The sequence below is a fragment of the Pongo abelii genome, chromosome 6 (assembly GCF_028885655.2).
Source record: "Pongo abelii isolate AG06213 chromosome 6, NHGRI_mPonAbe1-v2.0_pri, whole genome shotgun sequence".
Classification (NCBI taxonomy): Eukaryota; Metazoa; Chordata; class Mammalia; order Primates; family Hominidae; genus Pongo; species Pongo abelii.
The window spans coordinates 131601913-131627346 of record NC_071991.2 but is presented as its reverse complement, the minus strand read 5'-3'; the positions used below and the strand labels follow the sequence as shown (position 1 = coordinate 131627346).

Genomic DNA, 25434 nt, shown 5'->3' with positions numbered 1-25434 from the left:
TGACACCCAGGGTGGGAAAGAGGGCAGTGATGCCTCATTAATGCTTTGGGGTAGAAGTTTAGGGTCCCCACTGGGCCTCAACTGAACCACCCTCACTGGGAGGGGGAGAGGCACCTTGTCACGGCTCTTCACATGGCCTCCACTGACACTGCAGGGACGTGGGTGGATGGTGAAAGTCCTGGCTCTCCATGAGAACTTTTCTGATACTCTCCAGTGGGAAGAAGAGGTTCCTCATTATTACCAGATGAGGAATAGGTCCAGAGCCCCCAAGTGGCTTTCGATGACATTGTGGGAGGGCATTCTCATTAATATTGGGCAGTGGTTAAAGTCCTGGCTCTCCACAACACCTTCTCTGATACTATCCCAGCAGAGAGAAGGAGGAGAACCTTGTTACAGCCAGAAGACGTTGAGAGCCTTTGCTGACAGGGTAGGGAGCATAGTTTAATCCATGGTGTTTGGCTGGAATGGTGCAGCTAAAGTTTTCTATCTTTTGAGACTGTCCCTTTCCTAGTCCTTTGGCTGGAGAGAGTGGGCTTTCGCTGGGTCTTTTGTTGATGTATCCATTAGTGTCTTTGAATTTTAGTTTCTCTAGCACCCAGTTTAGGATATATGAGGAAAACCAAACTCAGAGGATTCACCACCATGTTGTTACTCGGGCTCTGAGATCCATAGCCCATCTGCCTTCTTTTCACCTCTCAGAGGGAGCTATAATGTTTAGGGTTTTAGCTGTATTCGGTGAGAAAAACCAGGAAGTGTGCAGCTCCTCCATGCTGTCTTAAATCAGAACTATTATTTTTAGATTTTCTATTGTTCCTAAAATATTTCATAATTTTTTTTAAAAGATTAGATGATACTTGTGAAAGTTAAACTATTCTTGAAGATTCTTGGAATACAGCGACACACCCTCTTCCTCCCCACTTCTCCAGAAAAGACTCCTCCGATTTCCCTGCCCAACCTGGTCATCTCTTCATAGTCCCCCTGCTCCACCCTCACCAACCCCAAGAAAAGAACTTTAATCAGCTCCTGTTTGAGAGCAGGACTAGGGAGGACAAGAGCCAACAGCAAATTGTGTTACAACCAAATTTGTCACAGGGAAGAGGATTATTAAAAGGGGTTTTGATATTTTAAAAAGGCAAGTCATTAGAGGATTCTGATATTCAAAATATTTAACAATGAGTATAGTACTATGTGGAGGCTTCTCTTTTCACTAGTCATCATGCACAGAGTACTCAGAGAAAAGACCATTTACCAGTACAAAGGAATGTATCTCAAAATTTTAACAATCAGGATAGCCTTACTGGCACATACTAGAGGAATACCAGTCTTGTCTATAACTGCTCAGTGGAAGTTTTTCTTTTTAAGACAAGGAGTGAAACCACAAAGATGATGAAAGTTGTCTAAAAGTATATCTAATCACAAGCAGTCCCCAATCAAAGAAGGGTGAAATAAAAGAATCAACTGTTACTCTTTATTCTTTCATGTTGCTAAAGCAAGTCAAGAACCCCCCAAAATTACATTAATTCCTTATGAGAGATGCAGTTGATATCATGTTGGCAACAAGTTAAATGGAACTCTGCAATCCTTTCATAATCAGAAAAAAAAAATCAATCCTCTACAGCATACAGGAATGTTGTAAATGGACATATTGAAATTTTAAGAGCACAATCACAGTTGGATATATCAGAAAGCCACTCTGCGTATCGCAGTGCAGAGATCTTGGGAGATTTTCCCATCTGATATTTCCGAGCAGGGAGCAGCTGGAAAAAATTATTTATAGCTGTAGAAAAAAAATGAAATGACATTTTTAAAAGCTAAGAATAACTCACATTAAAAAAAACTCACATCTTTAAAAATCATTTAAGAAACAATTTTTTAATTAAAAAACTAAAAGACACCAGCCAAAGAATCACAAAAGAAACTTATTGAGTGAATTAAGGCAGGTAGAACATTCTTCCGTGGGTAATGGGTTGAGTGAGAAACAGCTGGACCCACGGCCAGGTAAGGCAAGGAATTCGACATCAGCAGAGCAGGTTTTCCATGTTAGGATCAGACATCAAGTGCTAGTCTACCTGCGGCCCTGAGGGATTGGAGGGAGAGTGGGTTTGACGTTGGAACCTGGGCGACTGATGACTGGGACTGAGTGTTGTCTGTGTTGGTGAGACTCTTTTTCATGTGAAAATGATTGTATAGGTAGTGCTGTAAAACATTCAGAAAAAAAGATAGTTAATCCCTTGGTTTCTTGGTACAAAGAAAATAAGTATTGCATGATATAAGCACCAGAACAATTTCTAGAATTCGTTCATGACAAACTATAAGAAATAAATGAGGCCAGGTGCAGTGGCTTACACCTGTAATCAGAGTACTTTGGGAGGCCAAGGTGAGTGGATCACTTGAGGCCAAAAAAAAAAAAAAAAAAAGAAATGACATTCAAGGAAGAACAATAGTGGATGAGGTCAGAATATAGCATGTACATGGTTGAACAAGCCTTAGGTTGTGTAGAGTTGCCCAATGACCAGAGGACGCTACAGCAAGCAGTCACTAGCGATTCTTCCACCTGCTCATGCCTTCTGTAACAATGCTCCACACAGTACTCTTTCACAATCATCCACATGCACGCACACACACACACACACACACACAGACACACATACACACAGTGAAGTGAAGTTCTTCCTATAGAAGCTTCATTTAATGCCCTCTAAAGATTGGTCTGCTCACCAAGCAGGAAGACATCTGGATGTCAGTTTCTCCAGGGACTGTGGGAAGCAGGAGGAGTTTAGAAGATAGAGAGGAAAGGTAGAGGCATGGTGGCCATAGAAGAAGCAGAATTCTCACTGGTAAGAAAGCAGAGTAGCAGGGATTGAGAAAGTAAAGCAGAGGATTCTATAGAGAGTGAGAGAAACAGAAATGATGGATAAGATTATAATAAAGACTGGATCTATTGGCCAAATCAAACCAATGAAAAGTCAAAGGGAACATTGACCTTTTTAGGATATATTCAAAGAAAAAAATAAGACATTGTTTGAGAGGATATTGTTATCAGGAAAAGAAAAGAAAAAAACTCCTTTTTTTTTTTTTTTTTTTTTTTTGAGACCAGGTCTCGCTCTGTCACCTAGGCTGGAGTGCAGTGGTGTGATCTCAGCTCACTGCAACCTCCACCTCCCGGGTTCAAATGATTCTCATGCCTCAGCCTCCCAAGTAGCTGGGATTACAGGCATATGCCACCACCACACCTGCCTAATTTTTGTATTTTTGGTAGAGATGGGGTTTCACCATGTTGGCCAGGCTAGTGTTGAATTCCTGACCTCAGGTGATCCTCCCGCCTTGGCCTCCCAAAGTGCTGGGATTACAGGCGTGAACCACTGCGTCCGGCCCTTCCTTGTTTGCTGGTTTTTGTTTTTCTCCATGGGAATATTTTTTAAACAGGAAAGAGCAAAGCAAACATGTTGAGAAGAAAGCAGACAGTAGAGGAGTAGGCCTCCTTTTTCAATCCGTTCAAGTCCTACAACCAGCTAAATTACATCTCAGGGTGCTGGAATTGCTTATGGAAGCAGTTTTGGAGTATCTAGCCTTAGATAATTCATCCACAGTGAGAACAGTGTTGGAGACAAATAATATTGCCATTTAAAAAAATAGGAATAAAGGTTTACAAACCAGTATATTTGACTTTATTTTTATTTATTGTTGAGACAGAGTCTCGCTTTGGCACCCAGCCTGGAGTGCAGTGGCACAATCTCGGCTCACTGCAACCACCACCTACCGGGTTCAAGTGATTCTCCTGCCTCAGCCTCCTGAGTAGCTGGGATTACAGGCGCACGCCACCACACTCGGCTACTTTTTGTATTTTTAGTAGAGACAAAGTTTTGCCATGTTAGCCAGGCTGGTCTCGAATGCCTGACCTCAAGTGATCTGCCCACCTCAGCCTCCCAAAGTGCTGGGATTACAGACATGAGCCAATGCACCCAACCACATTTGACTTTAAATCTTAGCAAATTTCAGTTTATTAAAGAAATGGTTGTGTATTTATAAAATACTATAGTGAATGATGAGTGTTGAAGGGGTTTGCAAATAAAATTTACTTGAAAGTAACTTAATTTCCCTTTTATTTAGGCAGGGGTCAAATAAACTATGGCACATAGGCCAAATCGGGCCTGCAGCCAGATTTGTAAATTTTATTTAATTTGTAAATAAAATTTTATTGGAACCCATCTTGTACCCATTCATTTGCACATTGTTTATAGCTGTTCTCACGCTACAATGGTAGGGTTGAGAGGTTGCACAAGAGCCCACATGGCCCACAAAGCCAAAACATTTACTATGTGGTCCTTTAGAGAAAGGTTGCTGACCTGTGAGTTAGAAAATACCGCTGATACAATGTATCTTGATTTCTATAGGGCACTTATCAAAGTTTCTCATGGGGATACACTACAGAGATGTGAGCAGTAATCACATAGTAGTGTTACTTTCAGGGAAAGTGGACTTTCCCTGAAGTTAAGTCTGCAGAGACTTGAGACTTGCCATGTGACACACACTCAGCAGAGTCCTGAGTCCTGTTGTTGACAGTGACTATGACACAGGCAGAGGTCACATGCTTGTTGGTTTTATAGATTTCAAAAATCTACAAAATAGAGAATATGGGAGTTTAATCAGATACAAAATGATCTAATTGAGCTGGAATGTAGGGCCAAACCAAAATGATAAAAAGATGAAAACAAAAGTTACATTTATGTAAAAAGAAAAAATCAACTTCACATATATGGGATAATGGAGACCTAGTTTGACAGTTCATGTAAAAAAAGACATGAGAGTTTGACCCAGAGCCAGCAGTATGACATAGTTGCTAAGAAAACCACCACAGCATATCAGCAAAATGGCAGACTCAGAACTTCCAGGCGCTTATTGTCCCATGGAAACATTAAATAAACAACTAGAGACTGGCTGAAATAACTTTATGGGAACTCTGGAACCAGTCAAATATCTACTGCAACCAAACAAATGCCCAGTCCAGGAAATGCCACACTCAAATGATAGGAAATGTCATGGTGCTTTCACCTGCCCTTGCCCCGCCTCACCCCAGCACATTGCAGTGATTTGGGGCAAGTGCAGTCAGGTCCCCAGTCCCCTTCTATAAGCCAGAGAGAGTAGGGCAGATCTAATTTGCAATGTTCTAACCCATTTGGCGGCTGCCTGATTGGTGTCTGTGTCATCTAACTCACAGTTCAAATGGCCCAAACAGGCATAGCTGGGATCTCAAACGAGGAAAAGCCACAGGAGCAGTGGGGATGGCTCATGAAAACCACACAGGGGCTACTAATTGAGGGATACGATAGAACAGCTAAAGCCCCAACAAGCAGCAGGGGTGAGACTCCTAGGAAGATTAAAACATTTAAAAGCAACTGTGTCTACTGGGGAACTGGGAAAAAAGCACACACACAAGCCCAGAGAAAATGCATACCTAGGAAAGGCCTGAAAAGATGTGAAGCCTGCATGCAAGCCTGATCCTAGGCTTAGAACACACGCCACTAATTAGTCCTCTGCAGCACTGAGCTAGTCTGCAGCCTTGGAGAGGTAGCTGTTTTTTCAAATGCCCAATTTTCAACAAAAGAGCAAAGGCATACAAAGAAACAGAAAAGTGTGGCCCATTCAAAGGAGCAAAATGAATCTACAGAAAGCATCCCGTAAAGTACACCAACACAATCTTCTGCTATGTGTATACAAATTTACAAGCACAATATCTAGCAGGTATCTAGCAATTTACTTCTTACTTGTACCATAAACTCATCTTATCTGGCTTGATATTATATAATATGCATATATATGTTACAATCATATATAGTTATATATGATAATACCATATTATTATAGGACAGATATGTTATTATTCCCAAGGCTCAAATGTTAACTGATTTGCCCAATATTGTGCAGCCAGCCAGTAGAGAAATGGAATTAGAACACAGATCTTCTGATTCCTAATCTAATGTCTTTCTACTGTACCACACCACTGATAACAGCCCCACTTTGCTCTGGCCAGATGGTTTAGAATGCGGTATTTGACCCTAAGCATCCCATTTAAGGAAGGATACAGGCAGGGGGAGGAAATGAGATGGGGACGGTCCATGAACACTGTCCTATGGGAAGCTAGAACTGTGGTGAGCCTTAGTGCTATGTTTGGTCCAGAACTCCTGGTTCCCTCGGGCCCTGGAGTGGCAGGTCCCAGCCTTTACAGAATTCCTAAAACATTTCCCACTTCCTGCAAGCTGACATGAAGGCCATGTGAATTTGGAATTACTTCCTGGAGCTTTGGTGTTAGAACTCTCATCCTATTGTTTGTGTCCTGCATGAGTCAAATCCTTGAAAATATCTTATTCCAGCCAGCTATCCTTAATACCACTGCAGCGAAGGGGAGTCACCCTCACATTGCTTAGAAGATGCCTGCTTCAGTAATCCCTTCCTTTTGGAGACAGTAGCTATTGTGTCTTCTCATGCTAGGCAAATTAAGAGGTCTGTATTATCTTGCTAGTACCTCTGGTCACCTGAGCAAGCAGGGTTCAGGCAAAACATCCCCTCAAGACTACAAATGGTGGCTGTCTCCTAGCCTCCATGCATTAGAGAGTTCTCCCCATTCACTTCATTCCTCTATCAGCTACTCACAGAGCCCCACCTTTCCTGTTGACACCCAGATTATTCTCTCCCATTCCCATTTTCACCTCCAGTCCTTTGTTTTCCCCACCCTGTTCAAGGTCTTTACTCAGTGTTATTTGTGAACACTGCCGCGGAGCCCAGAGAGAAAAATGCAATGGCCTTTCTGCCTCTGGACATGCATGTTCACATGTGTGTTTGGGATCTAGGGGCAAAAAGGAGGTGAAGCGGGGCTGGGCCAGATCCTTCAAGCCTAAAGCCGTCAGAATTCTGCCAAACCGCCACAGTGAAGACTGGACTGCAACTCAAAGCCTCCATGCTTTCCTTCACCTTCACTGAATGGAGTCTACCTCACCAAAGCCTCTTCCAAAGAGCATGTGGTCCTTGCCCCAGACCCCTGCAGATAATGTGGCCAGGTGGACAGTGCAGCAGCTTCTACTCAAAGTAGCTAAGTGACCGTGGGTGGATTCCCCACCTTTCTCAACTTTGTTTTTCACCTATAACAATGGGCAACAAAATAACACTCTACCTTAGAGGGAGATTCTGACTCAATACTCTCATTTAATTTTCAAAAATCAGGATCAATAAAAAGACAGTGGGAAACATATATAAACAAATATAAATATATATAACTTATATTTATAGTACCATACGTAAAACAACTCATACCTTTTTTTTTTGAGACGGAGTTTTGCTCTTGTTACCCAGGAGTACAGTAGTGTGATCTCGGCTCACTGCAACCTCCGCCTCCTGGGTTCAAGCAATTCTCTTGCCTCAGCCTCCCGAGTAGCTGGGATTACAGGTGCCCACCACCACACCTGGCTAATTTTTTGTATTTTTAGTAGAGATGGGGTTTCACCATTTTGGCCAGGCTGGTCTCGAACTCCTGACGTCAGGAGATCTGTCCGCCTTGGCCTCCCAAAGTGCTGGGATTACAGGCATGAGCCACCGCGCTTGGCCTAACTCATACCTTTCAGGGTCTCTTCGGTGTCACTGTCACTGGCTCCTGATCCTAGGTGTGAAGAAATGCTCCCCTCTGGAGGCTGGAAAGGCAATTCTTTTGACCACGGACAGAACCGAAACAATGAACATTTCATGGAAACCAAGGAATCTTTCCCACTGAAAAAATGAAAAATCAAAGATCTTTTTGAGATGCAAACTATTCGCTACTAATGGCCACACAATCTATGCCTATGACTTCACTGGGTTACCTTTATCAAGTCCACAGTAGTTAGCGGATATGTCTTGTGTTGAGCTAGTTTTCAACAGTGTCTATAGCAGGTGCTACATAGAGCTGACATATCTTAAAGTATAATAGGTACTGTACACATTAGCATAAATGTCTCATCCATTATACAAGACATGGCTGAGTATTTACTAAGAGCAAGACATCATGATAAGTGCTGGAGTATAAAACAAGATAAGTAAGGCACAGATCCTAATCTCCAGGATTTTAGAATCAGCGCTATTTCAAGAATAGAGAAACAAAACCATGGTAGGTGGCCTGATCTGGACCTCACACTGGGCATAGGTTTTGGGGACTGTGATTTCATTTCCTTTTTTTTTTTTTTTTTTTGGAGACAGAGTCTTATTTTGTCGCCCAGACTGGAGGGCAGTGGCACGATCTGGGCTCACTGCAACCTCCACCTCCTGGGTTCAAGTGATTCTCCCGCTTCAGCCTCCCTAGTAGCTGGGACCACAGGCATGCACCATTGCGTGGCTAATTTTTGGATTTTTAGTAGAGATGGGGTTACACTATATTGGCCAGGCTGGTCTCGAACTCGTAACCTCAGGTGATCCGCCAGCCTCGGCCTCCCAAAGTACTGGGATTACAAGTGTAAGCCACTATGCCCCACACTCATTTCCATTTTTAGGATAATGTTCAGGTATGATTGGGCACCTAAAATCCCTGCTTCTGAGCCCAAACACTTCCTACCGCCAGGTTCCTCTCCTTTGGGATTCACCTGTTGCTTCACTCCCTTCCAGGGAGGCAGCTGTACCAGGGGAGCTCATCCTGCAAAGCCCTGGCAAGCAGCTGAACCTTGTTTACAGGCACTTCTACCACTGTGCCTCGTCCCCACCATATTTGCTGTCATTGGAGAATCTGAAATTGATCACACGAAAATGGTTGATATTTAAACCATTACGTTTTGGATAAATCTTGCCTTTTAATGAGGGCCAACATCTTAAAAGAATGCAGCTCTCATGGCAGATCTCAGGCCTAAGCAAGAAGGCAGGAGAAATTTACTGAGTGAAATTTCCTTACTAAACATTGAAGTCATGCCATGAGTAGTCTCTGACTCAGCAAGGGGGATAGCTTTGATTCCACCTGACAGAAAGGTGGACACGATCCTCTCCCCTCTCCCTGACCAGTGCAGTCCCCATCTCCCACCTTGGGACCCCAAAGATTGTTTATACTCTTAACCTTTTTCTGTCACTCATTTATCAAGTCATTCTCAATTCTAACACTGAGGAGGTTCAGGGGATATAGCAGTGAACACGAGATCTGGACCTGCCCTGTCCAGCTTACAGACTGGGGGGTGTATCTAATCACACACGTGCTTTACAAAAACTGAGATATGAGGGAAAACACAAATGCTATAAGATGATATATTAGGCATACCAGGACAGCTCTCCTTGAGGAAGTGCCATTTTAGTTAAGACATGAGGGACAAATTAGCTAGAAAAGGGGGAAGGTGGGGCGGAGGTTGAAACTGGAGGGGAGGAAGGAGAATGCTCTCAGCAGAGGGACCATCGTGACATATGAAGGGCCTCACTGGGAGACAGGCTTCTCTTCTCCAACTTAATGGTTCTGGAATGCTTCTCAGTCAAAGTAAACTTCAGGAATGATAGAAAGATGCTGGCTTGGAAAACTAACTGGAAAAAGACAAGGAGTAGACTTTTTTTTTTTTTTTTTTGAGACCGAGTTTCACTCTTGTTGCCCAGGAAGGAGTGCAATGGCGCCATCTCAGCTCACTGCAACCTCTGCCTCCCTGGTTCAAGTCATTCTCCTGCCTCAGCGTCCCGAGTAGCTGGGATTACGGGCACCCACCACCATGCCCAGCTAATTTTTTGTATTTTTAGTAGAGACGGGGTTTCTCCATATTGGCCAGGCTGGTCTCAAACTCCTGACCTCAGGTGATTCGCCCGCCTCGGCCTCCCAAAGTGCTGGGATTGCAGGCATGTGCCACCACACCTGGCCAGGAGTAGACTTTTTAAGGGAAGGTTCGGGGGTGGGAATAGGATAATTCAACTACTGAAAAGGCAGGAGCGGTGAAGCATGAGGCCTGGAGTTTTATACCACTATGGCTTGGGAAGAGGGCGCCATAACCCAAGGGATGTGTGTCTCTTTTGACACAGGCCACAGGGGGCTTGTTCTGGCCCATGTTTCTGGATCTCACCAGCCAATGACTCCAGGACCAGATGGTGGCTGATTGAAGTATTTATAGACTGTGCTCTTGACCTCCCCAGCTGTCTCATCACTGGATGCCCTCAGTCATTGGTAGGACCTCGGCAAGGAATCATGCTGAGACCAAGCAAAAAGATCCCCTCATCCCCCATGCACACACAGAAAGAATTCTAGTTAACAGCAAGTGTCAAAAAAGAAAAAAAAAAACAAAACAGGTATAAATGCAGGTGAACCCCTCAGACATAGAGTTGAAATGCACATATAGGGCCTTCCCATTTTTAAAAGTTTAATAATTTTTCTTTAGAAAGCCACAGAAAATGTGAATTATCTGTCAGAGATGCTGGCATATCTTGGGGAGCTTTAGCAAATAAGAAGTAGTTTGGGAAGACAAAAGAAACCTCTGGTAGAAAATAATGAAAGTCAGACAAAAAATATGTCTGAACTAATTGTCTTTCATTCATCACAGACGTGCCTGTGTCATTGGTGTTTCTCTATACGTGTCTTCTTCCTTCAGTTAAATTCTAAGTCTTGTAGACAGTGTAGCCAAGTGGCTTAGCACAAAGATTCGAGCCTTTTGGCTTTGGTTCAGACCTCAGCTCTGAGACTTGATAGCTTCAAGTCCTTTTACCGACTAATTAACTTGCCTCAGTTGTCACATTTTTAAAATGAGGAAAATTACAGCATTTTTTTCTCGCCGGGTAGTAGTTATAAATTTGTGTGTGTGTGTGTGTGTGTGTGTTGAGATAACATATGTCACATTCCCAGAACGGAAACTGGCATGTGGTTGAGTGTTACACAAGATCCACTAGCTTTGTAACTCTGCTTCTCATATCCCATACACATTCATACTTCAGTTCAATTGTTTTGGATTGACTTATCTTTATCCACTGAATTAATTTCCTAAAAATAAAGTTCACTAATTGCTTCTCATTATAAAAGTAAATCATATGCATTATAGACAATTTAGAAAATACAGAAAACTAGAAGGAAAAAGGAAAATCACACATAGAAAGCCACTCTTACAGTTTGGCTCTTTTTGTTTTATGTAATTGTGCACATTTTCAGTGAGCAATTTTAAGTTATCAACAGTTTTCTGAACCCTGATCTTTAACTGCTGCATAATAGTCCACCAAGTATATGCTTCATGCTTTATTTGACCATTCTGTTATTTTTGGACATTCAGGTTATTTCCAAGTTTTTCTGTCATAATGAATATCTTTGCATACGATGATTTTCCACATGTTAATTTATTAGGATCTGCTAGGGTCTGAATGTTTGCATCCCCACAAATTCCTATGTTGAAATTCTCATCCCCAAGGTGATGACATTAGGAGGAGGGGCCTTCAGGAGGTGCTTAGGTCATGAGGGTGGGGCCCTCATGGTGGGATTAGTGCCCATATATAAGACTCCAGAGAGCTCCCTCACCCCTTCCAATGTATAGAGGACACATCTACACAATGCCACAAGATGGCATCTGGAAACCAGGAAGTGGGCCCCGACCAGGCACTGAATCTGCCAGCACCTTGAGTTTAAACTCCCAGCCTCCAGAACTGGGAGAAATAAATGTGTGTTGTCTATCAGCTATGCAGTCTATGGTATTTTATTATAGCAGCCTGAATGGTCTAAGACAGTATCAATTCCCAGAAGCAGGATAACTAGGTCAATAGTAAATATATTATTTAGGATTTTGCTATAAACTTCCTAATTGCTCCCCAAAAGATTGTGAAATTTTATCTCCCAACAAAATCTGTGCTCTCCGGCAGTATCTTTCTCTTTGCACCATTTAAAAAATAATTTTAAAAAATCAGTTTTGCTAATTCAACAAGCAAAAAGTGGCATATTATTTAAAATTGCTTTCTAATCACAAGCAAGATTAAACATTATTTTTTATATTTATTCATTTGCTCCTCTCCACACTCCTTTTGTGAATTGTGTATGTCTTTTGCTCATTTATCTGTTAAGGACCATACCGTTTTTCTTACCGATTTGTCTGAACTCTTTACGTATTGAATATTAACCCTTTTGTTGTGTTGTATAAAGCTTGCTGTTTTTCTTTTAAATTTGATTTGGACCTAGGCAAACTTTTTCTCAATGCTCCAAAAATTTATCATTAACATTTTAATCAACCTGCTCTCTATATATAGTTAAAATTAAGTCAAATTATACAGAGAGGCTCTGTCACCCAGGCTGGAGTGTAGTGGCACCATCCTGGCTCACTGCAACCTCTGCCTCCCGGGTTTCACTGATTCTCCTGCCTCAGCCTCCTCAGTAACTGGGACTACAGGTGCGTACCACCACATCTGGCTAATTTTTGTATTTTTAGTAGAGATGGGTTTTTGCCATGTTGGCCAGGCTGGTCTTGAACTCCTGACCTCAAGTGATCTACCCTCCTGGGCCTCCCAAAGTGCTGGGATTACAGGCATGAGCCACACCGCCCAGGCCTGACATCAATTTGAAACATATCTTTTAATAGATAGGATTTCTGCTATGATACGGAAGAACTCAACTCACTTTATAACACTCCCCCTACATAGTTCTATCACTATTCTCAGTTCTTCCATATGTCAGATCTGCATCTTCATATATCATATTTTAAAACTACATTTCTTCTTTCATTAACAACAGATAATAAAATTGACCCTCCACGTCTACCTCCTAAACTTTGTCATTACAGGTCTGCTTTTCACTGTCAAAGTTGATTATATTAAGCTTCGTATTCATAGTTCTGTCTTTTCATGATTTGGCCAAAGGTTGATTAAAACGTTGAAAATTAATAGGTAATTTTTCGCTGCAGAACCTAGTAGGTGGCTGTGATTATACTTTCTTTTCTGTAGTTCCAATGTTATGATCCCTATCCCAGCAAAGAAGTACATTTCTAGGATCAAGTTCAAGTTGAACCCCATTTGTTCACACTCCGCATTTAACTTAGATTCGTACCTGGCAATAGGAAAGGCTGATGCAATTGGGTCTATACAAGGTAAAGCCTGCCATTTAAATGAAGGCATCTATGTTTACTAGGATGATATTGACTGTGGCAGAGATTAAAAGGGTAGAAGCCAGTCTTAATAGATATCCCCGGGAGTTCAGGGCTCTAGTATTGAAAAACATAGTGCAATTAGCTATCATCTGAGTCTGTCCTTGACCCAGGAGGTAAGGGAGTGGGGTGGTATAGGCATACTGAGGGTGACACAGCTAATGTGCACCACTCACATTGTCTGTATTATGTTTGAATGGCAAGCAGAGGCCACAGCACTGGTGCACTTGGGAATCCAGAACCAGCTCTCCTGGAAAGCCCACGTGCTGCTGGGGATAGGCACCTGCCTACTACTTGGACCTCAGATGTCTGTCAACTACAGCTAGGGCTACATGGCACCAACATTCCCAGATAGAGGTATTCTGGGATGGGGCACTCTCTCTGCACCCTAAGGATTCTGCTTAGAAGTGTCAGTTACTTGTTATCAAGTGGCAGAGAAGTCTAATGGCTTGCTCAAAGGAGGAGGTCCATCTTACCATCTTGGGCTGAGTTCTTGGGACTGTCTTCTTTTTGTTGGACAACAGCTTTTGGAATTCTATGCCAGAATGTTAGGTCCATTTAATTTAATTTAATTACCTGTTTGAGACAGGTTGGAATGCAATGGTGCAATCACGGCTCACTGCAGCTTTGACCTCTTGTGCTCAAGCCATCCTCCCACCTCAGCCTCCTGAGTAGCTGAGACGACAGGCACACACCACCATTCCCAGCTACTTTTTTTTTTTTTGGTAGAAACAGAGTCTCACTATGTTGCCGAGGCTGGTCTTCAACTCCTGGGCTCAAATGATCCAATCCTTCTACCTTGCCTTCCCAAAGTACTGGAATTAGAGGTGTGAGCCACTGCACCAGGCCTAGGCTCCCTTTATACAGAGCAAAGTCTCCTAGGAGACCTTGTTTCCCAATCTCTTGCTCCCACCTAGGTTTACTGAGCTTGCCCAAGAAGCACTTTCTAGAGAAGAGTAAACTGAGACCAATATTGCCAACATCTGGCTCTTCCAGTCACCAGACAAATCTCTCCTCTACTTCCTGCATTGGGAAAGTGTCATTATTAACCTATGCATGGGACCGTCTCTTTAGATTTATACCTAGACTGAGTCTTTTGCCCTAAATATAGCAGTAGATGCATTTATGTTTTATGGGATAGAGCTTTTTATCAAATGATAGATGCATAAAGATGTTCTTCCATCTTTTAGCAAAAAAATGCAATAACCCAAAGTGATAAAGGTATAGTGCATACAATAGTAGGTTATATGTATAACATATAAATTAAATACATACATAGCATATAACTATGTAGTATGTTAAAGGGAACACAGAAAGAATGTGAAAAGAAAAATTTCACTGGATTTTTAATACAGGTCGTATTAGTTTGCTCCAGCTGCCATAACAAGGTACCATGAACTGAGTGGCTTAAACAATGGAAATTGATTGTCTCACAGTTATGGAGGCCTAAAGTCCAAAATCAAGGTGTCAGCAGGGCTGATTCCTTCCAAGGTCTGTGAGGGAGAATTGTTCCGGGCCTCTCTCATCACTTCCGGTGGTTTGCTGGCAAGCTTTGGTGCTCCTTGGCTTCTGCCCCATCACCCCAATCTGAGTCTTCATCACAAGGTGTTCTCCCTATGTGTGTGCCTGTGTCCAAATTTCTCCTTTTTACAAGGACAGCCTTATTGGCTTAGGAGCCCACCCTACTCCAGTATGACCTCATCTTAACAAATTACATCTGCAGTGACCCTATTTCCAAATAAGGTCGCATTCTGAGATCCTGGGGGTCAGGACTCCAACATATGAAATTGGGGGAATGGGGGACAGCTCAAACCATAACACATATGTTTTGGGAAAGAATATGTCTGCATTTAGGACACACACCAAAAAAGGCATCACAGAGCAAGTTCTATCTTTCAACAATTATTTTTCCTTTATGTCAAAGTATTAAATGAATACTCATTGAAAGTCTGAAGAAAGAAAGTGGTGGAGTTAAAAGACACATGCATGACCACGGGTGAAGTGTGAGACTTGAGCCACAGGCCTGACCCCTTTTACCATGGGAAGAGATGATGTGTAAACCTACTGCAGCCCATTAGGCCATTTTGTTTTCTCTTTTTTGCTATATTCCCATCTGCCTACCTCACTGTACTAACAATTCAGAGCTCAAACAAATCCTCAGAGATCACAGTTTCAACATGGTTGCAGAAAGCTAATTAACTAATTATAATGCTAGGGTCTCTAATCTCTAGTGAAACATGCAGACTGAGAGGGGACAGTTTAGAGGGGACAGCTATTTTTCATCACCAAATTTATGGAAGGAAATCCCAAGTGTCAGAACAATAAAACTCAGAAATAAAGGAAAGCATTGCTCATTTTAAAAGTTTTCATTCTCATTATGATATATCACCCTCATAAAATATCCCTTTGCTGTGACAGACTTCTAAAATAACTTTATAAAGTTATACTAATGCTTCAAAAATTATAAAAATGCTCATTGTTGAAAATACGGGGGGGTGAACAAAAAAACAAAAACTAGCCATAATCTTATCACTAGAAGATAATAACATAATATTTTGGTGTAAATCCTTTTACTTTCTCATTTATTGAATATTTCATTAAATTCTTAGGGATTTTTAATAGTTTTTTAGGATATAGAAATAAAATATATATCCCTGTGCAAATAATATAGGTATTACAGGAAAAAAAAAAGGATAAAGAAGAATAAAATAACTGGTAATTCTAGAGAAATAGCCACTGTTCACATTTTGGTGAGCTTTTTTCCAGTCACATTGTATGTCCATTACATTGCCATGCGTCTGAATGCTCCACACAGAGAGTGCCATACCTGCAGCCCCCTTCTGAAGAGTTTTCCACTTGGTTCGCTGTCACTGGTCTGACCACAGAATACTGGCTAAAGGATAGGTGCCTGACATAGGGACAGCCAATCTATAGACCAGCCAGCAACCTATGAGGGCCCTGGCTAGAGATCTCTACCCAAGAGGGGCACCCCGTAGTAGATGGCAATTGACCCAACCAGCCAGATCTTTGTGTAAATTTGTTTTCAAGACCTACAGCGAGATGGTCAGCTGCAGTGACGGTAGCAACTGAAGGAGAAACAAAATGTAGTAGAATGTTCTCAAAAGCACAGTGCTACAATCAGCAATGGAGGCTCTGTTGTGGTCTATATGGGGCCCTCAGCCTAAACATTTTCAGCTTTTGAGCCACACTATGACATATTAAACACTGAGACCCTGAAATGGCCTTTTATATATTGGATTTCCATTGGTAAACATTTTGAAATACAGCGTCATACTAATCAGAATGGTTGGTTGCAAATACAGACACTCTTTGTCCAAGGTGAATATTAAAAAGGGAATTATTGGAAGGTTATGGTGTACTTTATGAAATTAATGGAAACTAGAGAACCAGGCTTTAAAATGAGGCAGGAACAAAGGTAAGCTAGGAACCAAGAACACCGCTGAATCACAGTACAGGAAGAGATTAGCAGAACATCATTGCCTGCCTTACCACAATGGATGTCTGTGCTCTTCCTCTGAAATCTTGGTTCTTCTGCTACTGGTGACTTGAATAACCTCTAACTGCCCCTGTGTCTTTGTATCACTCCCTCAAGATTCAAAGTCACAGATAAAAGCTTCCAATGGTGAACTTAGGTTATATGCCTGGGCCCTCCATAGAGGGGCAGGGTCTACTCCCTTCAAATTCTACAGCGGGAGTTAGGGCCCTGCTTCCCAGTTTTAGGATTTCTCTGAAGCCTAGAGATGAGTACCATGATTTTAACTAACCAGCAGAAAATAGCCAATTCCATCCAACAAAACTCCTCAACTCACCTCTTTTCAGGATATGGTCCAAATGGAGGTTTAAAATAGTCTTCACAAAGATCAAAACTTTTCCATAGTTCTTCTAAAGTTGTATAATAGTGTAGACCACTGGTGAGAGGTGCTGGTACTGGACCCCTGGAATTGGAAATTAAAAAAAAAAAAACCAAAGGATTTTGTAATGATACCAAGTGTACACACATGTATACCTAAACATCCCAGATAAACACAAATGCCAATGAGATCTATGTGAAATAATGTAACGTATCCACTCAGAAACATTCACATCAGAGCTTGTCTAAGTCATTGGCATCATTACTTTCTAATTTGAAGGTTAAGTAAATATTCATTGCTGTGAATATTCCATAGCCATTAAAGTACTAATATAGGCAAATTATCTTCCTGGAGATTCCCTAGTCCATTTGTTATGCAAGGGCTAGCAATATATCAACTGCTATAAAAGTTAAAAATAGGTGTTTTCCAACTTTATTTATAATCTAATGCTTTGAAATATTTTTGTAAAATATTTCTAAAAATTCTACCATTATACGTTCAACTAAACTCTAGCATAAAATATCCTTTTTCATCTATTCATATGTGCTGTATGCAAGTCTGTTCCCTCAGACTGACTTGAAAGAAAAAGAATCATTAGCCATTTTTCGTGAATAAACCCTGCTGTTCTTCAGACTTGCTAGAGTTGCTATGTGCAAAGCAGCCCAGTTGCATATAAATGCAGGCAAATTCAAAGCATCTATCTGCCTTTGTGATGACCCACTTGGAACTCATATTTAAAATTGCATAGTTTTTCTGTCCAGGGTGTTCGAACAGGCCTGGCATTCTGCTGGGCAGTGGTCACCCAGGCCCAGCTTCAGCTGCTCTGGGGGACAGTGTCTCACTCCCGGCCACCACCCTCCCAACCCCCCCATACAAATTTGCATATATCACACAGCCTGTCTTTTGAATCCGACTATCCAAAGATAGCCTACCAACATAAAGAAAATTAATCACTCTGTTTTGACATGGCAGCAAACAAGTGAACAAAAATGTAATTTTATTTATATTGATTAAAGATTCTCAATAGATAACTTAAAATTACAAACAATAAAAAGAATCGAAACAAGCATGCAAGGGAAAGGATAGACGATAGTTAAAGGTGGTGAAGCCACAACTCCAGATTAATCACCCGTCTTCTTCTTGCAAAGAAATATTCTTTGCAATCTTCAAAAAATCATCAGTTTCTAGTAGCTATGAGCATATTGTGCCTTTTAAAAATGTATACAAATGAAAAGGAAATACAACTTCTAGAACTGGGTTTACTGCTGAATCACAGGGTCCATTTTAGGACAGAGGTCTCTGTTTATGTTCATGATTTAGGATTCGTTTGATATATTTGAACACTAGGAAATCAATCTAAAGTTGCTCATGTGATAAATTGCTACCTTTGAAATAGGAGTGTGTGATCAGGGCGTATCCTTCCCATTAGAGCTTGCCGGGCTGCCTCATGCTGTCTCTGTATAGAATCTCTTTCCTAGGTAAGAAATGTCATTAGAAAATTGTATTGATGTTAAAAATGTCAAATGATTAAAACATCTATAATAATTCTCTTTGGTACTAGAGATTGACAAATATGTGGAAAGGAAAAGGGGGGAAAAGGCATAAAAAACAATTGATATTCACTCAGGAAAAAGAAAAGAACAAACTTTATAAATAAAGCCAAAGTATTTTTATAAAGACTGTAATATAATATATAAACTCTATTTGACATCTAAATAACAATATGGCAATTTTTATTCACATTTTATGTGTGCATTTTTATCTTTCTAACGAGATTATAAACTTCTCAGAGGTACAGACTATTATGGTCTTTTTAGTCTTCCCAGATCTCAGCACATATAGTAGCTAACTGATTGAATTAACATAGCCACCAAAGTTTAATTATGATCCAGAAATAGGAAAAATTTAAGAGGGCGGTCTTTCTCTCATTATTTCACAAATATCACTATCACTGTTTAGTAAGCATTTAATGGGGATACAGATACATAAAAAATAGTCTCTGCATTCAAAAGGTTTATGATCTGGTGGCAAAAGGCAACAAAAAAGGAGGAAATGAAACCCAGATGGCACATGTTGTTTTATAAATAACAAAGGATGCATTGATACACAGATCACCTGATGGAGTATGACCTATTTAGCAACTGTCCAGGTACTGGATTTCCTCCCTTAAAGCAAACCTAATACATAAATTTCTTAATTTACAGAAGAGATAAATTAACAAGTGATTATTTGTTTTACATAAAAGACTTATTTACAAGAGGATTTATAATGGTATTTATTTAAACAGCAAGTACACTTAAAATACATTAATCTTTGCATTGTATGTATTTTGCTTCCAGTAACTTAATCTGAAATAAGCCTTGCTGTTTTGATTTTTATGTCATTACCAGGCTCCACTATAAATTGGCATTCACTTAAAATTTCACAAGAAATAACAACAAACAAGCGTGCAAGGGAAAGGATAGACGATAGTTAAAGGTGGTGAAACCACAACTCCAGATTAATCACCTGTCTTAGCCTTGGGGGCTAGCATAGTTTCAAGTGTTTGTTTGCGTGTCTTTAGGGGCAGTTTTTTAAAATCAATTTTTAAGAATTAAGTTGATGTGATTGTAAAAACATTTTTGCATCACAATAACTTATCTGTAGTGATGCCAAGACTGACACACCTAACATCTCTGGAAATAAGTCACATCCCAAAGAAATCAGAATCCCTTTTGTCACTGCTGTATCCCTGCACACAGCACACACACTTTAGCACAAAGCAGGACCTCAACAAACCACTTTAATGTACAACAGTATGAATTTGGGGGGGATAATATAAAGAGTGAATAATGTTTACCATTTTTTATAACCTGGATTAGAATTTGCTGTCAACTGTTCCTAGCTTGAAAAAGTCTAGGTCAAGCTTTTGAAATTGTTCTTTAGAGATCGTGACACATGAGCGCTAACATGGGCTCATTGAACACACTCTCCAGTGGATATTTGACTACCAAAATCATTTTACTTTTTCCCTGAGCTCTGTGTTTCTATGTAAACAAGATGAGGAGAAAATTGTGTTGGGAAAGTCAGGGGAGGATGTAATGAGAGAAGGAAGGAACAAGCCCTATTTACATTTCACCATTTGAAAACTACAGGTTTAAATAATTGCATGAATATATCTAAATAGCTTGACATTACTATAAAATAACTATATATTAACCAAGTCTGCTGTGAATTTACTTTATTTTTTGTGTTTATTCACTCTCCCGTGAATTTATTATTTTGCTGGGAATCACTTTATAGTAGTACACCATTTACTACTGTGATTTCATTTTATACCACCCTTACTTTTTCCCTCATTTATGCTTAATTTAATTTTATTATAACTGAGAAGATGACAGCAGTAGTGGCAGCATACTTTTTGGATCTTCTAGAATTCCACATAAAAATAAACATAGCAACTAAATAGCAAAATCAAAAACACGTCAAAAAACTTACAGCAAAACCAGGTGACAGGGTATCTCCTCAAACCCCAAAATACAGGTGGGGCTTTCATAACCACAACACCTGCACGGTATCAGTATCTATGCAGGAGGAAGTCAGATGATAGCCACAACACCTGCATGGTGTGAGTGTCTATGCAGAAGGAAGCTGAAGGAAGCAGCATGGTGACTGAAAGAACTGGAAACAGGGGAATGCCAAGACAGCTGAAAAATATTCACTGAAAAGCAAAGCAGGGCAATCTGGGAACCACAGCTGAAACAGAAGAGGGGTTGTTCCCACTCCAGTAGTGTTTGAGTATAAGAAGTCATAGGAACTTTTTATTTATTTATTTATTTATTTATTCATTTATTTATTTTTGTTTTGTTTTTTGTTTGTTTTTATTATTATACTTTAAGTTCTAGGGTACATGTGCACAACGTGCAGGTTTGTTACATACGTATACATGTGCCATGTTGGTGTGCTGCACCCATTAACTCATCATTTAACATTAGGTATATCTCCTAATGCTATGCCTCCCCCTGCCCCACACCCCTGTGATGTTCCCCACCCTGTGTCCATGTGTTCTCATTGTTCAATTCCCACCTATGAGTGAGAACATGCAGTGTTTAATTTTCTGTCCTTGTGATAGTTTGCTCAGAATGATGGTTTCTAGCTTCATCCATGTCCATACAAAGGACACGAACTCATCTTTTTTTATGGCTGCATAGTATTCCATGGTGTATATGTGCCACATTTTCTTAATCCGGTCTATCATTGTTGGACATTTGGGTTGGTTCCAAGTCTTTGCTATTGTGAATAGTGCCGCAATAAACATACATGTGCATGTGTCTTTATAGCAGCATGATTTATAATCCTTTGGGTATATGCCAGTAATGGGATGGCTGGGTCAAATGGTATTTCTAGTTCTAGTTGCTTGAGGAATCACCACACTGTCTTCCACAATGGTTGAACTAGTTTACAGTCCCACCAACAGTGTAAAAGTGTTCCTATTTCTCCACATCCTCTCCAGCACCTGTTGTTTCCTGGCTTTTTAATGATCGCCATTCTAACTGGTATGAGATGGTATCTCATTGTGGTTTTGATTTGCATTTCTCTGATGGCCAGTAATGATGAGCATGTTTTCATGCATCTGTTGACTGCATAAATGTCTTCTTTTGAGAAGTGTCTGTTCATATCCTTTGCCCAATTTTTGATGGGGTTGTTTGATTTTTTCTTGTAAATTTGTTTAAGTGCTTTGTAGATTCTGGATATTAGCCCTTTGTCAGATGGGTAGATTGTAAAAATTTTCTCCCATTCTGTAGGTTGCCTGTTCACTATGATGGTAGTTTCTTTTGCTGTGCAGAAGCTCCTAGTTTAATTAGATCCCATTTGTCAATTTTGGCTTTTGTTGCCATTGCTTTTGGTGTTTTAGTCATGAAGTCCTTGCCCATGCCTATGTCGTGAATGGTAATGCCTAGGTTTTCTTCTAGGATTTTTATGGTTTTCGGTCTAACATTTAAGTCTTTAATCCATCTTGAATTAATTTTTGTATAAGGTGTAAGGAAGAGATCCAGTTTCAGCTTTCTCCATACGGCTAGCCAGTTTTCCCAGCACCATTTATTAAATAGGGAATCCTTTCCCCATTTCTTGTTTTTGTCAGGTTTGTCAAAGATCAGATGGTTGTAGATGTGTGGTATTAATTCCAAGGGCTCTATTCTGTTCCATTGGTCTATATCTCTGTTTTGGTACCAGTACCATGCTGTTTTGGTTACTGTAGCCTTGTAGTATAGTTTGAAGTCAGGTAGCGTGATGCCTCCAGCTTTGTTCTTTTGGCTTAGGATTGTCTTGGCAATGTGGGCTCTTTTTTGGTTCCATATGAACTTTAAAGTAGTTTTTTCCAATTCTGTGAAGAAAGTCATTGGTAACTTGATGGGGATGGCATTGAATCTATAAATTACCTTGGGCAGTATGGCCATTTTCACAATATTGATTCTTCCTATCCATGAGCATGGAATGTTCTTCCATTTGTTTGTATCCTCTTTTATTTCGTTGAGCAGTGGTTTGTAGTTCTCCTTGAAGAGGTCCTTCACATCCCTTGTAAGTTGGATTCCCAGGTATTTTATTCTCTTTGAAGCAATTGTGAATGGGAGTTCACTCATGATTTGGCTCTCTGTTTGTCTGTTATTGGTGTATAAGAATGCTTGTGATTTTTGTACATTGATTTTGTATCCTGAGACCTTGCTGAAGCTGCTCATCAGCTTAAGGAGATTTTGGTCTGAGACGATGGGGTTTTCTAAATATACAATCATGTCATCTGCAAACAGGGACAGTTTGACTTCCTCTTTTCCTAATTGAATACCCTTTATTTCTTTCTCCTGCCTGATTGCTTTGGCCAGAACTTCCAACACTATGTTGAATAGGAGTGGTGAGAGAGGGCATCCCTGTCTTGTTCCAGTTTTCAAAGGGAATGCTTCCAGTTTTTGCCCATTCAGTATGATATTGGCTGTGGGTTTGTCATCAATAGCTCTTATTATAGCTCTTATTATTTTGAGATACGTCCCATCAATACCTAGTTTATTGAGAGTTTTTAGCATGAAGGGCTGTTGAATTTTGTCAAAGGCCTTTTCTGCATGTATTGATATAATCATGTGATTTTTGTCTTTGGTTCTGTTTATATGATGGATTAGATTTATTGATTTGCGTATGTTGAACCAGCCTTTTATCCCAGGGATGAAGCCAACTGGATCGTGGTGGATAAGCTTTTTGATGTGCTGCTGAATTTGGTTTGCCAGTATTTTATTGAGGATTTTTGCATCGATGTTCATCAGGGATATTGGTCTAAAATTCTCTTTTTTTGTTGTGTCTCTGCCAGGCTTTGGTATCAGGATGATGTTGGCTTCATAAAATGAATTAGGGAGGACTCCCTCTTTTGTTATTGATTGGAATAATTTCAGAAGGAATGGTACCAGCTCCTCTTTGTACCTCTGGTGGAATTTAGGTGTGAATCCATCTGGTCCTGGACATTTTTTTGGTTGGTAGGCTATTAATTATTGCTGCAATTTCAGAATCTGTTATTGGTCTATTCAGGGATTCAACTTCTTCCTGGTTTAGTCTTGGGAGGGTGTATGTGTCTAGGAATTTATCCATTTCTTCTAGATTTTCTAGTTTATTTGCATAGAGGTGTTTCTAGTATTCTCTGATGGTAGTTTGTATTTCTGTGGGCTCCGTGGCGATATCCCCTTTATCATTTTTTATTGCATCTATTTGATTCTTCTCTCTTTTCTTATTAGTCTTGCTAGCGGTCTATCAATTTTGTTGATCTTTTCAAAAAACCAGCTCCTGGATTCATTGATTTTTTGAAGGGTTTTTTTTGTGTCTCTATCTCCTTCAGTTCTGCTCTGATCTTAGTTGTTTCTTGCCTTCTGCTAGCTTTTGAATATGTTTGCTCTTGCTTCTCTAGTTCTTTTAATTGTGATGTTAGGGTGTCAATTTAAGATCTTTCCTGCTTTCTCTTGTGGGCATTTAGTGCTATAAATTTCCCTCTACACACTGCTTTAAATGTGTCCCAGATTCTGGTATGTTGTGCCTTTGTTCTCATTGGTTTCAAAGAACATCTTTATTTTTGCCTTCATTTTGTTATGTACCCAGTAGTCATTCAGGAGCAGGTTGTTCAGTTTCCATGTAGTTGAGTGGTTTTGAGTGAGTTTCTTAATCCTGAGTTCTAGTTTGATTGTGCTGTTGTCTGAGAGACAGTTTGTTATAATTTCTGTTCTTTTACATTTGCTGAGGAGTACTTTACTTCCAACTATGTGGTCAATTTTGGAATAAGTGTGATGTGGTGCTGAGAAGAATGTATGTTCTGTTGATTTGGTGTGGAGAGTTCTGTAGATGTCTATTAGGTCTGCTTGGTGCAGAGCTGAGTTCAATTCCTGGATATCCCTGTTAACTTTCTGTTTCATTGATCTGTCTAATGTTGACAGTAGGGTGTTAAAGTCTCCCATTATTATTGTGTGGGAGTCTAAGTCTCTTTGTAGGTCTCTAAGGACTTGCTTTATGAATCTGGGTGCTCCTGTATTGGGTGCATATATATTTAGGATAGTTGGCTCTTCTTGTGAATTGATCCTTTTACCATTATGTAATGGCCTTGTCTCTTTTGATCTTTGTTGGTTTAAAGTCTGTTTTATCAGAGACTAGGATTGCAACCCCTGCTTTTGTTTTTGTTTTCCATTTGCTTGGTAGATCTTCCTCCATCCCTTTATTTTGAGCCTATGTGTGTCTCTGCACATGAGATGGGTCTCCTGAATACAGCACACAGATGGGTCTTGACTCTTTATCCAATTTGCCAGTCTGTGTCTTTTAATTGGAGCATTTAGCCCATTTACATTTAAGGTTAATATTGTTATGTGTGAATTTGATCCTGTCATTATGATGTTAGCTGGTTATTTTGCTCATTAGTTGATGCAGTTTCTTCCTAGCATCGATGGTCTTTACAATTTGGCATGTTTTTGCAGTGGCTGGTACTGGTTGTTCCTTCCATTTTAGTGCTTCCTTCAGGAGGTCTTGTAAGGCAGGCCTGGTGGTGACAAAATCTCTTAGCATTTGTTTGTGTGTGAAGGATTTTATTTCTCCTTCACTTATGAAGCTTAGTTTGGCTGGATATGAAATTCTGGGTTGAAAATTCTTTTCTTTAAGAATGTTGAATATCGGCCCCCACTCTCTTCTGGCTTGTAGAGTTTCTGCTGAGAGATCTGCTGTTATTCTGATGGGCTTCCCTTTGTGGGTAACCCGACCTTTCTCTCTGGCTGACCTTACCATTTTGTCCTTCATTTCAAATTTGGTGAATCTGACAATCATGTGTCTTGGAGTTGCTCTTCTAGAGGAGTATCTTTGTGGCATTCTCTGTATTTCCTGAATTTGAATGTTGGCCTGCCTCGCTAGGTTGGGGAAGTTCTCCTGGATAATATCCTGCAGAGTGTTTTCCAACCTGTTTCCATTCTCCCCATCACTTTCAGGTATAC

General features: G+C 40.4%; 1 protein-coding gene across 2 annotated transcripts in view; it reads right to left on the bottom strand.

The window, feature by feature from the left end:
• Positions 1-1856: 1856 nt before the first annotated feature.
• Positions 1857-25434, bottom strand: part of LRGUK (leucine rich repeats and guanylate kinase domain containing) — a 147901-nt gene continuing 124323 nt past the window's right edge. The window contains exons 17-20 of one of the 2 annotated variants that reach the window (XM_054559831.2): positions 18340-18428; positions 16913-17038; positions 7610-7758; positions 1857-2077 (exon numbers count right to left, since the gene is read on the bottom strand). In XM_054559831.2, coding sequence (XP_054415806.1) covers positions 2061-2077; positions 7610-7758; positions 16913-17038; positions 18340-18428 — 381 coding nt within the window. In that variant the 3' untranslated portion in view covers positions 1857-2060. Of the gene's footprint in view, positions 2197-7609; positions 7759-16912; positions 17039-18339; positions 18429-25434 lie in introns of both variants that reach the window. The other variant, XM_002818474.6, reaches the window with a different exon arrangement.